The 14292-nt window shown below is 34.3% G+C and overlaps 1 protein-coding gene across 16 annotated transcripts in view; it reads left to right on the forward strand.

Annotated features, from left to right (window-relative positions):
* CADPS2 (calcium dependent secretion activator 2) overlaps positions 1-14292 on the forward strand; it is a 564672-nt gene that overhangs the window by 427912 nt on the left and 122468 nt on the right. For 8 of the 16 annotated variants that reach the window (XM_054237741.2, XM_054237742.2, XM_054237744.2 and 5 more), the window contains 3 exons: positions 8717-8780; positions 11803-11926; positions 13872-13892. In XM_054237741.2, the coding sequence (XP_054093716.1) occupies positions 8717-8780; positions 11803-11926; positions 13872-13892 (209 nt within the window). The remainder of the gene's footprint in view (positions 1-8716; positions 8781-11802; positions 11927-13871; positions 13893-14292) is intronic. The other 8 variants (XM_054237743.2, XM_054237745.2, XM_035254880.3 and 5 more) reach the window with 1 other exon arrangement.

Raw genomic sequence — 14292 nt, forward strand, 5'->3', positions numbered from 1 at the left:
AACCATTAATGAGGAACTTTGGATTAAAGATGGGAGATTGAGCACATATCTAGCTCAATGTCCTCATAGAACCTTGCTAAAACAATAGAACAGTATTTTTCAAGAAAGTATGAACCCACAGGACAGCAAGAGTAAGAGGAGAAAATGACAAAGACAAAAATTTGAAAAGAAAATAGAAAGTCAGATGGATAATTGGTATCCAGTCTAGCCATCCAGGAAAAAAAAATAAGTCATAAACTGACAGTGTGAAATCAGAGAAGCAATCTGATTTATATCACATAACCACCAAAATGTTTAGGAATTACCCCATCGAGTATCAAACCCCTCAAGAAAGTAAGAGTGGCCAAGCCCAGTGGCTCACACTTGTAATCCCATCACTTTGGGAGGCCAAGGTAGGTGGATCATTTGAGCCCAGGAGTTCAAGAGTAGCCTTGGCAATATGGCAAAATACCATCCCTACAAAAATATTAGCCAGGTGTGTCACATGCCTGTAGTCCCAGCTACCTGGGAGGCTGAGGTGGGAGGATCACTTAAGCCCAGAGGTCAAGGCTGTGGTGAATCATGATCTCACCACTGCACTCCAGCCTGAGTGATAGAGTAAGACCCTGTTTCAAGGGAAAAAAAAAGTAAGAGTGAAGGATAGTATATGATACTGTTAATGAAGCCTCTGGAGAAGGTAAAATTCGTTGTTGCCTGGATTGGATTAGAGGAGGGGAGGAAACATCAGGTACAGTTGAAGGTAGAAACAGATTAAATAATTGCTTATTCTGAGATTTGAAAATCATAGACCTCTCCCAACTAACACCCTTGATTCTCGAATGGTGGCACACAGGCTTATACTTTCCAGGCATATTGTAAGTGTTTTCCTCTGTGACTAGCCCAAGAGAAAAGACCTAAAGCTATGGACAACAAAGAATTCCCAGTATAACAACCCAGCCAGATTTCCTTTCTGCAAAAACCGTGATCTACATGTGCTAATAAAAGGCATGTAGCTTCCATTCAGTAATATCATACTTTTGAAAATCATCAAGTAACCCAGATTATCAGACATTGAGGAAAAAAAAGTCAATATAAAAGAGCCTAACACAAGTAAATACAAAATGAAAAAGCAATTTGGAAAGACAAAGATAATACGGGGAGAAGAAAATCAGAGGAAAATGTATTACTAATATCCTTAGAGAATTTTGAAAATACAACTGCATTTATAAAACAAAAATGAGATGTTACTAAAACAGAAAAAGAAAACTCAGAAAACAAGAGTGCTTCAAAAATTGTATGCAAACGCTGCATATGCAGCATACAAATCCACATTAGTGAAAGATTAGGTTAACAAAGCTCCCAAAAAGTAGACCAGCGCTGAAAAACAGGAAAATAGAAGCACGAAGATAAGAAAAAAATGTCTGCCTGTGAGTTTCATCATCATGAATAATAGGAATTCCAGAAATAAGGCTGAAGGTAAGAAATTGTCAATAAAATTATTCAAAATTTTCCAGAATTAAAAAAGTTAACTTTTTAGATTAAAAAAGCCTATTGAGTACCCAGCACAATGGATTAACATATATACACATCAGGGTACATTTTCACAATTTTTCAGAAACTTAAAATCCTAAAATCTTCCAGAAAGAGAAACCAGATTTTATACAATGAATTAGAATGACTTTGCACTCAGCACTGATTTATTCTACAAATATTTATTGAGTTCCTACTATGTTTCAGACAGTGAACAAAGCTTTAAAAGGTCCTTTTCTTCAACTTTCATTTTGATGTGAGGAACAATACTGATACCTGGAAAACAGTGATATCGTAATTCTGAGAAACTATAATTTCCAAACTAGAATTCTATAATAAAATAGTTTCTATTAAGAGCAATGGTAGAATAATATTTTCAGACATAAACTCAAAAAATGTGCCTTCTTTATTCCCTTTGGTGAATTGAAGAACTTACCAAAACCAGGATGAAACAAAGAGGATCTAAGATCCCTGAAACTGGCCAGGTGTGGTGACTCACAGCTGTAATCCCAACACTTTGGGAGGCTGAGGTGGGTGGCTTACTGAAGGTCAGGAATTCAAGACCAGTTCAGCAACATGGCGAAACCTCATTTCTACTAAAAATACAAAATTAGATGGTCATAGTGGTGCGTGCCTATAGTTCCAGTTACTTGGGAAGCTGAGGCATGAGAGTCACTTGGACCTAGGAGGCAGAGACTGCAGTGAACCGAGATTGCCTGCCTGCCCTCCAGCCTGAGTTTTGGAGTGAGACTGTGTCTCAAAAAAAAAAAAAAAAAAAGATCCCCGAAAAAAGAAATCAGCATAAGAGAGAAAGGAATCACTAGAGTGATGGTTAGGGTTAGGGTCTCAAAGTGTCAGTTGATTTTAGAGAGCAACCATTTCTGCCAAAACATGACAGAAAATGCTTCAAAGTAGATTAAATTGATAAAACTTATTTGGACATGTTGAGAGATTTGCCCATTTGGAATAGAGTTTGGAGTTATATTAATTATACTAATTTATTATACTAATTACTAGAATTTGGCATTCTGTTAGATTAAGTATATAAAGAGAGGACATCAAAAACAAATATAAGCATGAATTATGAACAAACTATTGAGCAAGGTATAGAAAGTAATCATAGAAAATACTGTGTCTCAGTTGTCCTGGACTTTCTCATAACTAATGTAATGTCGATACTGAATTTAGATCTAACCCCTGCAAAATGATGTCACTATATTAGAAGTAAGGAAGGGATAGGAATTTTGTTTATAGTGAGGGAATGTGGTTAAAAAAAAAAATAGGGAGCTACTTATATCCAAGATAGAGCAGTAGGGGATTACGTTTAACCTCCCACCAGAAATAGTTTAAAAAGTCCCCAAAAGTGGGAAAATATTTTCAAGACATTAAACATAAAGCAGTGAAAATGATTCCTAAGAAATGGAAAATAAATTAAATAAGCCCTTTAGTTAGACCAGCTTACTGCCAGGAAAGCATTTCCAGGCCATGACCCAGAAAGGTGGAACCTCGGTAGAGCCTAGTGGACTCTCTGACTTGAAGAGGCAGAGCTGGAATTCCAGGGAGGCCAAGGCAGCCAGAATTTTCAGGCCAGAGTTCTAAACAAGAGAGAGGAGAGAGCTACAGGCATTTGTAAATGGTTCCCTGGAGTCTCTGGTTAAGTACTGATCATTGCATATATGTGTGGAAACTACCCAAAGTCTGGCAAAAAAAAAAAACACAGGAAAAGATTATGGGGAAAATCTCCAATGCTAACATAGAACCAAGAGTAGTTCCAGTTTTCATTACCCAGAGAGGAAAACCAATTCATGGGCATCTGTAGAGTACTATAATCTATAGAGTACTCATCAGGTTTTGCTTCAGCAGTGGGAAAAGTAGCCCTAAAATAAACACAACCCTGAGATCACCTAATGGGGATTAAAATCAAGATTCAAATAGATAAAACTGTTTTCAGGTAATTTAAGTGCATTACTGAATACAAAGATCAAGCATATTTAAAGAATAAAAAATATCTGGACATCAACAAGATAAAATTCACAATGTCCAGCATCTAGTCAAAATTTTAAGTATACAGAAAAATAATAAAATATGATCAGTGAAGAGGATTAAAAAGCCAACCAAACAAAACTGAGAAGACACAGAATATAGAATTAGTAAACAAAGTTAGTAGAAGGACTATTATTATGTATACAACCAGTTAAGGGCATGTACGATAGTCCTATGGCTAACATACTTAATGGTAAAAGACTGAATGTTTTCTACCTAAGATCAAAAGCAAGGCAAGGATATCTGCTGTCACTACTTCTGTTCAAAATTATACCAATGGTCTAGCCAGTGCATTGATTCTGAAAAAAATTGATTTTTTTAAGTCATCCAAATTGGAAAGAAGAATCAAAACTATATTTGCAGGTAACATGACTATCTGAGGACAAAAATCTATGGAATCTAAAAAATTCTACCCTAATATTGAAGTTGCAAAATCCTAGATTAAAATTTTTTGAAACAGGGTGTTACTCTGTTACCCTGTCTCAGGACAGGAATGGAGTGGTGTGATCACTGCTCACTGCAGCCTCAACCTCCCAGGCTCAAGTGATCCTCCCACCTCAGCATCCCGAGGAGCTGGGACCACAGGCACATGCTGCCATGCACAGATAATATTTTGTTTTAAAGCCATGGGGTCCCCTATGTTGCCCAGGGCTACTCTTAAATTCTGGGTGCAAGAGATCCTCCTGCCTGGGCCTCCCAAAATACTGGGATTACAGGCATGAGCCACCATGCCCTGTGATAAATATATAAATATTAATTTATTTCTATATACTGATAGCAATCAGAAATTGAAATTAAATAATAGTATTTACAGTAGCAACAAAAATATGAAATACTTCAGGATCAACCTGATGAAAGATATGTAAAACCTGTACACTGAATGGTATAAACTATTGCTGAAAAAAATTAAAACCTAAATAGAGGGAGAGATACTATACTTATGGGTCAGAAGACTCAATATTATTGTCAATTCTCTCTAAATTGACCTGTGGATCCAAGGCTATTTCAGTCGAAATCCCAGTATGATTTTCTTTTTTTTTAGAAATTAACTTGATACTACGAATTATATGCAAATACGAAGTATTTACTATAGTCAAAATAAATTTTTTTTTGAGACAGAGTTTCACTCTAGTTGCCCAGACTAGAGTGCAGTGGCATGATCTTAGCTCACCGCAACCTCTGCCTCCAGGGTTCAAGCGATTCTCCTGCTTCAGCCTCCCAAGTAGCTGGGATTATAGGTGCCCACCACCATGTCTGGCTAATTTTTTGTATTTTTAGTAGAGACAAGGTTTCACCGTGTTGGCCAGGCTGGTCCCTAACTCCTGACCTCAGATGATCCACCCACCTCAGCCTCCCAGAGTGCTGGAATTACACCATGCCAGGCCGAAAATAACTTTTTTAAAGAACAACATTGGAATGTTTACACTGATTTCGATATTTATAATGCTACAATAATCAAGATAGTATGCTATTGAAAGTCCAGAAGTAGACTCACACACATATATGGTCTGTTGATTTTCAGTGAATGTGCAAGGGCAATTTGCAAAGTATACTTTTTTCTGACAGATGGTACTTCAACTATTGGATATTCCAATGCAAACTATTGATCTCAATCCATATCTCACCTATAACACAAAAGTTAACTCAAAATAGGTAGACCTAGAAAACCTGGGAGAAAAATCTGTGTCTTTGGGCTAGGCAAAGAATCTTAAATAAAACACTAGAATCATAACTCATGAATGGAAAAATTGTTACCTTGAACTTCCTCAAAACTGAGAACTTTTGATTTTCCAAAGACATTGATAGAATAAAAATGTAAGTCATAGAGTGGGAGAAAATATTCAGACAGTGCATATCCCACAGTAAACTTTTATTCCAAATATATAAAACTTTTAAAATTTAATTATGAAAAATTAACCCAAATTTAAAAATTGTTTTAACCAATATTTCACCAAAGGAATATTGTAGCAAAAAGGCATATGGAAAGATGCTCTGCATCTTTATTCAACAGGGAATTACAATTTGAAACCACTGTTAGGTACCACTGCATATCTAGTGGTATATTTAAAATTCAAAACAAAACAAAAACTGAACATATCAAGTGTTGACACAGTTGTGGAGAAACTGGAACTCTTATATGGTGTTGATAAGAATATAAAATACTAGAACCCACTTTGGAAAATAGTTTGGCAGATTCTTAAAAATTTAAACACTTAAAAGCTGGGTACCTTTAAACATTTTCAACCATTCTAAGCCTCAGTTTATTGATCTGAATTTCTGGCACAGAGTAAACATTCAATAAACAAGCATTTATATGGGTTTATTCATTTTCTTGAGACTATATAGCTTTTATTTTCCTTAATAAAAGAGTATCCTTAAAAAAAATTTAAACACTTATGATATGATCCAGCCATTCCATTCCTAGGTATTTTCCCAAGAGAAATGGAAGCATGTGTCCACACAAAGACTTTTATATGATTGTTCATACCAGCATTATTCATAGTAACCAAACTGTGAAAGCCAAATGATGATCAGCAAGGAATAGATACACAGTGTATTCCATGCAATAGAATACTATCCACCAATAAAAAGAAATGAACTCTTGATATGTACAACAGCATGAATAAATATCAAAATAACTATGCCAAGTGAAAGAAATCAGACTCACAAAAGTAAATACTATATATTTCCTCTTACACAAAATTCTAGACATACAAACTAATCCAAATTATAGCAAGGAAATGAATAGTTGCCTGTGGTATCAGCATAACACTTGTAGGCTGTGAATTAACATGATTATAATGATGGTTTCACAAGTATATACATATGTCAAAACTTAACTATATATCTTAAATATGTGCAGTTCCTGAAACAAATATATGCTATGTACTTCTCTTCCGTAGTGGAAAGTTAGTAAGATAATATTTAAAATGGAAAAATCAAGAAGTAAAAATATTAATGTATAACTGTGGGATATAAAGTTTAAATACCAAAGAACCAGCTAAAAGTTGACAGCATTTGTTTTTTATATAGAAAGCAGAAACTGGAACTGACATAAAAGATTTCTGGTTTTCATTTAAAAAACAGATAAAAGAAGTTTCCTCTTTATGTGCATATATCACTTTGGTGAAAAAAAATACTGTATTTAAAAATAGGGAGAAAACAAAAAGGGCTTAATTATAAGACATATCTCCGCTAGTTTATTTATCTGTGCAATTAATTTACCAAAGCACGAATGAAGTTGACTTCAGTTTATTCATGTTATGTGTAAAATGTGGCTGAATTTTATTTGCTAATTGAATGTTTTCCAGTTTGGGTTGCTTTTATAGAGCTGCCAGAATGGTAAAAACCCAAAATATTTAGCCTGAAAGGCAGAACAAAATGATTCTTTTCTTTTAAAACTTGTTTTGTAAAGATTAATTAAGCTTCTATGCAGTTATTTTCTGTACTTTATTGATTCAGGATTACTTGTACTCTGTAAATGTGTTGAATTATTTACACATCATGGGCAGCTAATGCTAATTTAGAACATACCCAGTGGGACCTCAGAGCCCTGAAATGCTAAATGTAATCTGGGGATCAGTAACATTCCATTCATAAAATGTGTCACCCACAGGTTAATGGAAATAAACAATAGGAAAGACAATGGATGGATTATGCAAATGCACTGAAAAGATTAAGCAGGGGGAGGGGACTACAAGAACTCAATTTGTGTTTTATTTAAACGTGGATTAAGATTTATAGTATACAAAATGATTAAAGGTACTTTGCTAATTTGCTAATGCTCTTAAAAGCATCACTGCACAGGAGAAACTGTCAAAATAAATTGGTTATGGCTTTTTTTGTGCCTGTGGGTGTAGGGTAGCAGAGTACATAGCGGCAAGATTAAGAAAGGACATTTTTTTAGCAGTAAATAAAATGATAAATTCAATATTCTGTTACATAAAACTTGAGTGACTGGGTTTATATAACATTTATTTGCATCTGTGTGAAACTAATGAAAGTTTCATGAATATAATATCCAATCCTAATATAAATTAAACTGCTTTGTTTTAAAAGGAGAAATCAATCTCTTTTTTCTTTAAAAATTATTTCTATAAAACAAGTTAAATGTAACATGTGCTTTTGGTAGAAATATGTTTAAATTACAGTGTGAGAAACGTAATTTTATTATTAATTATATCTGAGAAAATATGTCCACTAAGTTCCTGAATTATGCAAGAGGACATGGAGATACGTAAACTTCTTTCCAAGTTATTAGTTTGCAGATCTCTAAGTCAGAGCAAGGTGGCATCTTAAAGACAGCCCAGCTGCCTGTAGCACTCGATCCTGGGGTGGGAATTGCAGTCCTGGGAGAGGGTGCTTTGCTGAATCTTGTTCAACATCTTTTTGGAGCTCCAAAAAGATGAAATAGCCCTGACATTCAGTATTGTTTCAGTGGAAATTGACCTGAAGCAGGACGCCCTGGTAAAGAGCAATAAACCTATTTATTACCATTATGTGGCAATGAAATTCTGAGTAGCCCACTTACTCTCCAGCCTGTCTGGCATTGCTTTCATGACATCCCCATGACCTGCCCTCCATTTGTCGGTATGCAATAGGAATACGTAGGACTAGAAATACTTGGGACAAATGACTGTAGACAAAAGAACTGCAGAGGGTTTATGTGTATTGTACGGGGAGATGGAAAAGTTAAGACACCATGGTAGACAGGAAAATGTCAGCAAAGGGAAGAGCTGGAATCTTGTTTTGGTGTATGTGCCCACCCTAAGCCACACATAGCCGCAGGAGAAAATGGGGGAGAAAGTTCATTTTCTCCTAGAACTTGAATAACAGTTCTTAAACAGGAAATTATTGGAGAACGCATATTATTGCTTTAGTCCTGACCCTTGAAGTTCTTTTCTTTACTGTATTCGTTTAAAACATGTATCATCAAAACGTACAGAATCATTTTCATCACAGCTTATGCCTTTGTTGTTTAAGTCATTGAAATTCTAGAGTTAGGTAAACTTTTAACAGTTAAAATTTCCCTGGATGAGTTGATGCTAAAATATTTTCAGTTTGTTTCGTGGTTCTCCATTAATGCCAAGTAATGTAAGCAGGAATTATTTTGCAGTCTTGGGTATTAAATGTTCGACTATTGTTCTTTCTTTTGTTTTTAAAGATACTGCTTTCCCTTTGGACGACCTGAAGGTGCTCTAAAAGCTACACTTTCATTACTTGAAAGGGTATGTTTGAACATTACTTTATAAATACTATCTGCATTCTCAGTTCCTATGTACTTTAGTTATTGAACTAGGGAAACAGAACCCATTAGGCTATACTCTCTACTGATTCCATCATATTTCATGGGTTTCTCACCTTATCTTACTACATTTGGATTCTGTCTATAGCACTTCCTTCTCCCTGAAGCCTGAAGCCTTTCTGAACACTGCCATCCTATCCTCAGATTATGGCATCTTTTTGGTAGTATTCATTTTTCCTGCCTCTTTATTTCCCTCATGCAATACTCTTTTTTCTTGCTTTTTAGACTTCACAGTTGTCTTTCATTATCCCCCAACTTTATTTGTACTTCTAGTACCTGTCATAGTCCTCATGCCAACAAGTTTATCATTTACCATTCACAAACATATTTCTTTCATTCAGCATTCATCTGAGAATTTCTTTCTATTACTCCAATGTGTGTGTTACCTTGAATGAATTCACACATTATAGAAATCTCTTTCTCCCCTCCAAAATAACCAGCAAACAAGTTTTTAAATCCAGGTGAAAAAGTCATTTTTTAAAGAAAATATATTCTCTAGTTCTATTTTTATCACAATTGAAGTTTCAAAGAGCAGTATTTTTTCATCTGCCTATAAATGTATTAGTATACTTGTTAGATGCTAAGAGTTAAATAATGTCATCAACTCCTATTTCTTACCAGAATTAAAACAAATTTCTAGACTCATCTGTAGCTCATAATTTGATTATCATGATCCTGATTTATTGACTTCTAGCACTTGCTCTTGTCCACTTTCTGCCGAATTAATCTTAGATACTGTATTGTTTATTAGCATCTCTATTAAAAAGCAAAGAGAGAAGACATTATTCAAATATTACATCTCCATTTCAGTGATTTAAGAACTTGGGAGATGAGGGCTAGGACTGATGATTAAAATGAGGTCTTAGGATTACAGATTTATTTTATTTTTATATCCCTGTCTTATACCTGATTATTGTGCACTGTGTGATAGAAATATGATTGTAGTAATTATGTTTTATTAGAATTTTTATAATGCTGAAAGCTGCACATAACTCGGATTTTTCAAAGTATTTCTGTCATCCTATTCATTAAGGTATTATGGATAAAATAAAATATTTAAGTATTGCTTTATTTTTTGGAACTACATCCCATTGTGGGTACCTAATACAGCTTCTCTGTGTCCTGGTTTCCATGGCAGAGCCTCCTTTCTTCCCCCAGCAGGGAAGACTTAGTAATAGGAGAGATGCCCTCGTGCCCTGCATTGACAGGTGGCAGGATGAACAGAGACCTTTATTCCAGTTATAGTCACTAATCACATCTCCTGCTGAATTGAGACAGAAATGTTAAGGACCATTCCTTCATTTTTATGTCTCTTTACTCACTGACATAGAAAAGTAAAACAAAATATGCATGTGAATTCTTGAAATCTGTGATACCTTGGAAGAACAAGGGAGGCAGCCTAAAATCAAGGTTGGCATTTCCCTTTCTACATTTGCTAGCCCTTTACCTGTACTTTGCCAGAAAGTAAGTTTCTGGTTCCCGGATAATATGAAATTTTACCTGGGAGACATATGCATTCTAATTTTAACAACCATTTTTGTTACGTAAAGTTTGTCACCATGAGAAGTATAATAGTAGCGTGGTTCTATATATAAAACAAAATTAATCTTAAAGTTTAGTAATAATCACATTTAATGGTGCATGTATGTTTTTTACTGTGCACAAAAGAATTTTTCTGGCTGCAAAGCCTAATGTGCAGTTTTAATTAAACTGCTAAATATTTGTCAGAATAATTGAATTTGATAGAGAAAGAATTTTTTTAATGTTAAAGCTTGCTATTTTCAAAAAAGAAAATCCTGCCTAACAAAATATTTCAAATATTGTAAATGAGTAGCCTTTAAAAAATGTTGTCAAAGGTCACTGATATTTAAATGATTAAATAAGTCAGGGATGATAACATCCTTGGCGCTGAGGCTGAGTTAAAGGAAAATGAAATAATACAGCAAGAAATGGATGTTTTCATGTTCTTTCAGTATTCCTTTCAATATAAAAGACATAGAGCACTTACAAAAGCATTGTCTTCTCTAGATTAACATTCTGCAATATATTTTGTAATTTGAATAAGAGCAAAGCAAGAAAAAAATATGCAGAAAATAGTTTTACTAATAGTGTAATTAAAACTTAATGTGAGCAGTTTTATTACAATAAAGGTTTTAAAGAAAATTATCTATGAGTTAATGTAACAATGTTTATAAATACATTTTGAATCCTGGACATAATTGTATTTTCCCCTTGCCCATTAATAAAACTTAAAAAAAAAAGTTTGAAAACACATTTTAGGAGGCCAACAGAGAATAATCAGTTTTTTCAAAACCATAGAAAGTTTTTATGTATTTTAACATTTGATACTCCATCAGCATTTATTTCGCTAAAGCAAAGAGGTTTTCTCCTCCCTCTTTGATAGCCTGCCATGGTATTTTCAGCAAATCACAGTCATTAAAGTTTAATGAGATTAGAGGTCTTGATTTTTTTTTAGAGTTCAAAGATTATGCTTATTCTTAATAGAATTTTTGTTATTGTTCTCGAATATATTGCTCAAAAGATTCAAGGCTTTTAAGTTAGGGATGTCCAAAACAAACTTTATTTTTTGTTCCAAGAAATATAATCTCAATTTGAAACAGCTGCTCTAATGGTGTCGTGGGTCCCTGAAAGAAAAGTGACAGTCACACTGAATGATGACGTGGTCTAGGGGAGGTTTTGATATGTATAAATTAGGCTTAGGAGGAGCTAAGTTTGGAGCATTACATCCCCAGTTGTGAAGTGCAGTGCAGACCCGTTACTGTCCACCACAATACCTAGGACCCCTCTCCCCTTCCTACTAATAGTCAGATCGAGGACAATTTGTGTAATTTGTCTTTAGTATTTATTTTATGCAACATCTATCTTCTTTCTTCTGTCTGTCTGTCTGTCTGCCCCTCTCACCCTTTCACTTCCTCTCTCGGTAGGTTTTAATGAAAGATATTGCCACTCCCATACCAGCAGAAGAGGTGAAGAAAGTGGTCAGAAAATGTCTCGAGAAAGCTGCCTTGATCAATTACACTAGACTCACAGAATATGCCAAAATAGAAGGTCAGTGCAGTGAGCAATTGTGGAAGTAGCAGTGAGAGCCAACAATGCCTATTAACTGAATTTTCTATGAGAAGTTCTTTCCTTTCCTGAACAATCCTGTGCCATGGTAAAGGGAAATGTCTCATTAAAATCTCAGCTGGTGAACTGAAGAGCTTTTTCCTATTCATTGCTTTAATATGCCTCCTGGGACTCTGCTTGAATGAAAGACCCAGGATTCGTGCTTAAGTTGTCCTTTGTTCTTATTTTGAGTTTTCAAAGAACCCAAAGGTGTTTTCATGGGTTGTATTTTTTGGCATTACTGTAAGTATATCTAACATTTAAACTATAGGCAGCAGATTTTTCCTGATCAGTAACAGTACAGTATGAGGTAATTTTACTTTCTGTTCTGCACTGTCACTCAAAAAGGAAGAAACTTGTTGATTATTGTGAGGGCCAAAATAAACTCATAGAACTTCCTGTGGGCTTTTAATTGCTTGCATTGTATTGATGCATTTCAAAGATTAGATCTCTTGAGAAAACTGTGCTTTTTGTTTTCTTTCTTCAGGCTTTATTCATTAAGGATACAGATTTTTTTAAATGTTTAGAAATAAATAGATTGGATTTGTGGCAAAGTCACAAAATCGGCTTTTATGCAACAGTTTTATTTAACAACACTAATTTATATCATTAAAAGTAACAGAAAGGCCTCAAATTTTGTGCTCAAATTATCACAAAACTGGCTTACATAATAATATATGAAGGATTAACTAGTATAGGGAAAAAATTCTGCAGTTAATATTAAATACTTATCTGAAAATTCAAGCAAGTCATCCTTTACAAAATTTTAGTAACTTTTGATATAAAATGATACTTAAGGAATCATAAATTTATGAAGTAATTGATATTAGGATAGTTTTGCCAAAATTCACATAGGGAAAAATATTGATAATTGTTTGTGTTATTATTCCTTTCTTCTCTCCAAATATGGTCAAGCTTTCTAACAAGCATACGATAACCAACCTCCTGAGTGATTAACAAAAAAGCCATCTCATCTCTATAGCAACCAATATTATATCACAAGAGTAACAACATGAAACCTCCTTAGTTACCAGTTTAACTTCATTAATTATGATATCATGTTGTGTTAAAGCAAAAGCAATGTACATTCGATCATTTGGGGAAAGTGGAAGATAAACACATTGAGTTTCAGTCTTAAATATTTATTTAAATAATTTTCATGTTTTGGGAGTATTGAGCGTTCTGATACAGATTGGAAGGGATGATGTTAAAATAGACATAGTAAAGCCTTTCAAATCTGGCAAAGAGAAAAGTTGTGGGAACTTAAATAAACACTGTTGTTTTATGTAAATGTTATGTACCCTACCCAAAAAAACCTGTAAGAATCATTTTGCTCTTAACTGAGTTAATATTTTTGTCTATTACCTTGTCCAAGGACACAGAAACATATGCAGTATACTTTATCTTTGTATTTTATAGCCACAGAATTCATTTTAAGTGGATAGAAAATCTTTTTTTTATTTGTACACATTAAAAACAAGTCTGTGTTAGAGAAAAGCCTATGGTAGAGCCCGAAAGACAGTGAGCAGGAAAGTCTCCTACCTGTTTTCTTTTCTGAAGTCACTTCTCTCATATCTCTGGTCTAACGGAAAAATATTCTGGAAAATGGATCCTAGCAACCCACTCAGGTAGGAATGCTGAGCAGTCTTTTTTAATAAACAGCAACAACAAAATGCTTCCACATTAGGTGAGAAAAACTTCTATGCTTTTTCACTATCTCCCTCTCCCTCCACTTTTTTCTTTAAAAAAAAGTATTTTTGTTTTATTTTCAGGACCAGACCAAGAACCAAATCAAACTTAAGTTAGAAAGAAAATGGCCTATTAGGATTATATGAGCAACAAGGGTAGAGTTTGCTTTTCTCCTAAATTCTCTTTTCTTATGTTTTAGGCCCAGCAGAAAAGGAAACAGGTAATTAATATTTTTGCATGCACAAGGCATTATTTCTCATGTGGTGGTGTGATATTTTTTAAAGCACTTTGTTGAGACATGATTGACAAGCTAGCTGTACGTATTTAATGTACACAACTTGATGAGTTTGTAGGTAAATAACTATGAAATGATCATTGTAATCTATACCAGAAACCTGTTCATCACCTACAAAAGTTTCCTCCTGCCTTCTTTATATATTATTGTTAATATTTTATGATAAAAATATTTAACATAAGAGCTACCCTCTTGCAATTTCTTAGAGTGTACTATATTGTTAACTATTGGCATTCTGCTGTGTAGTAGGTCCCTAGGACTTATTTATCTTTCATACCTGAGACTCTGTGTCCTATGAATAATACCACTTCATGTTCTCTTCTCC

This window comes from Callithrix jacchus, chromosome 11 (genome assembly GCF_049354715.1).
Source record: "Callithrix jacchus isolate 240 chromosome 11, calJac240_pri, whole genome shotgun sequence".
Lineage (NCBI taxonomy): Eukaryota > Metazoa > Chordata > Mammalia > Primates > Cebidae > Callithrix > Callithrix jacchus.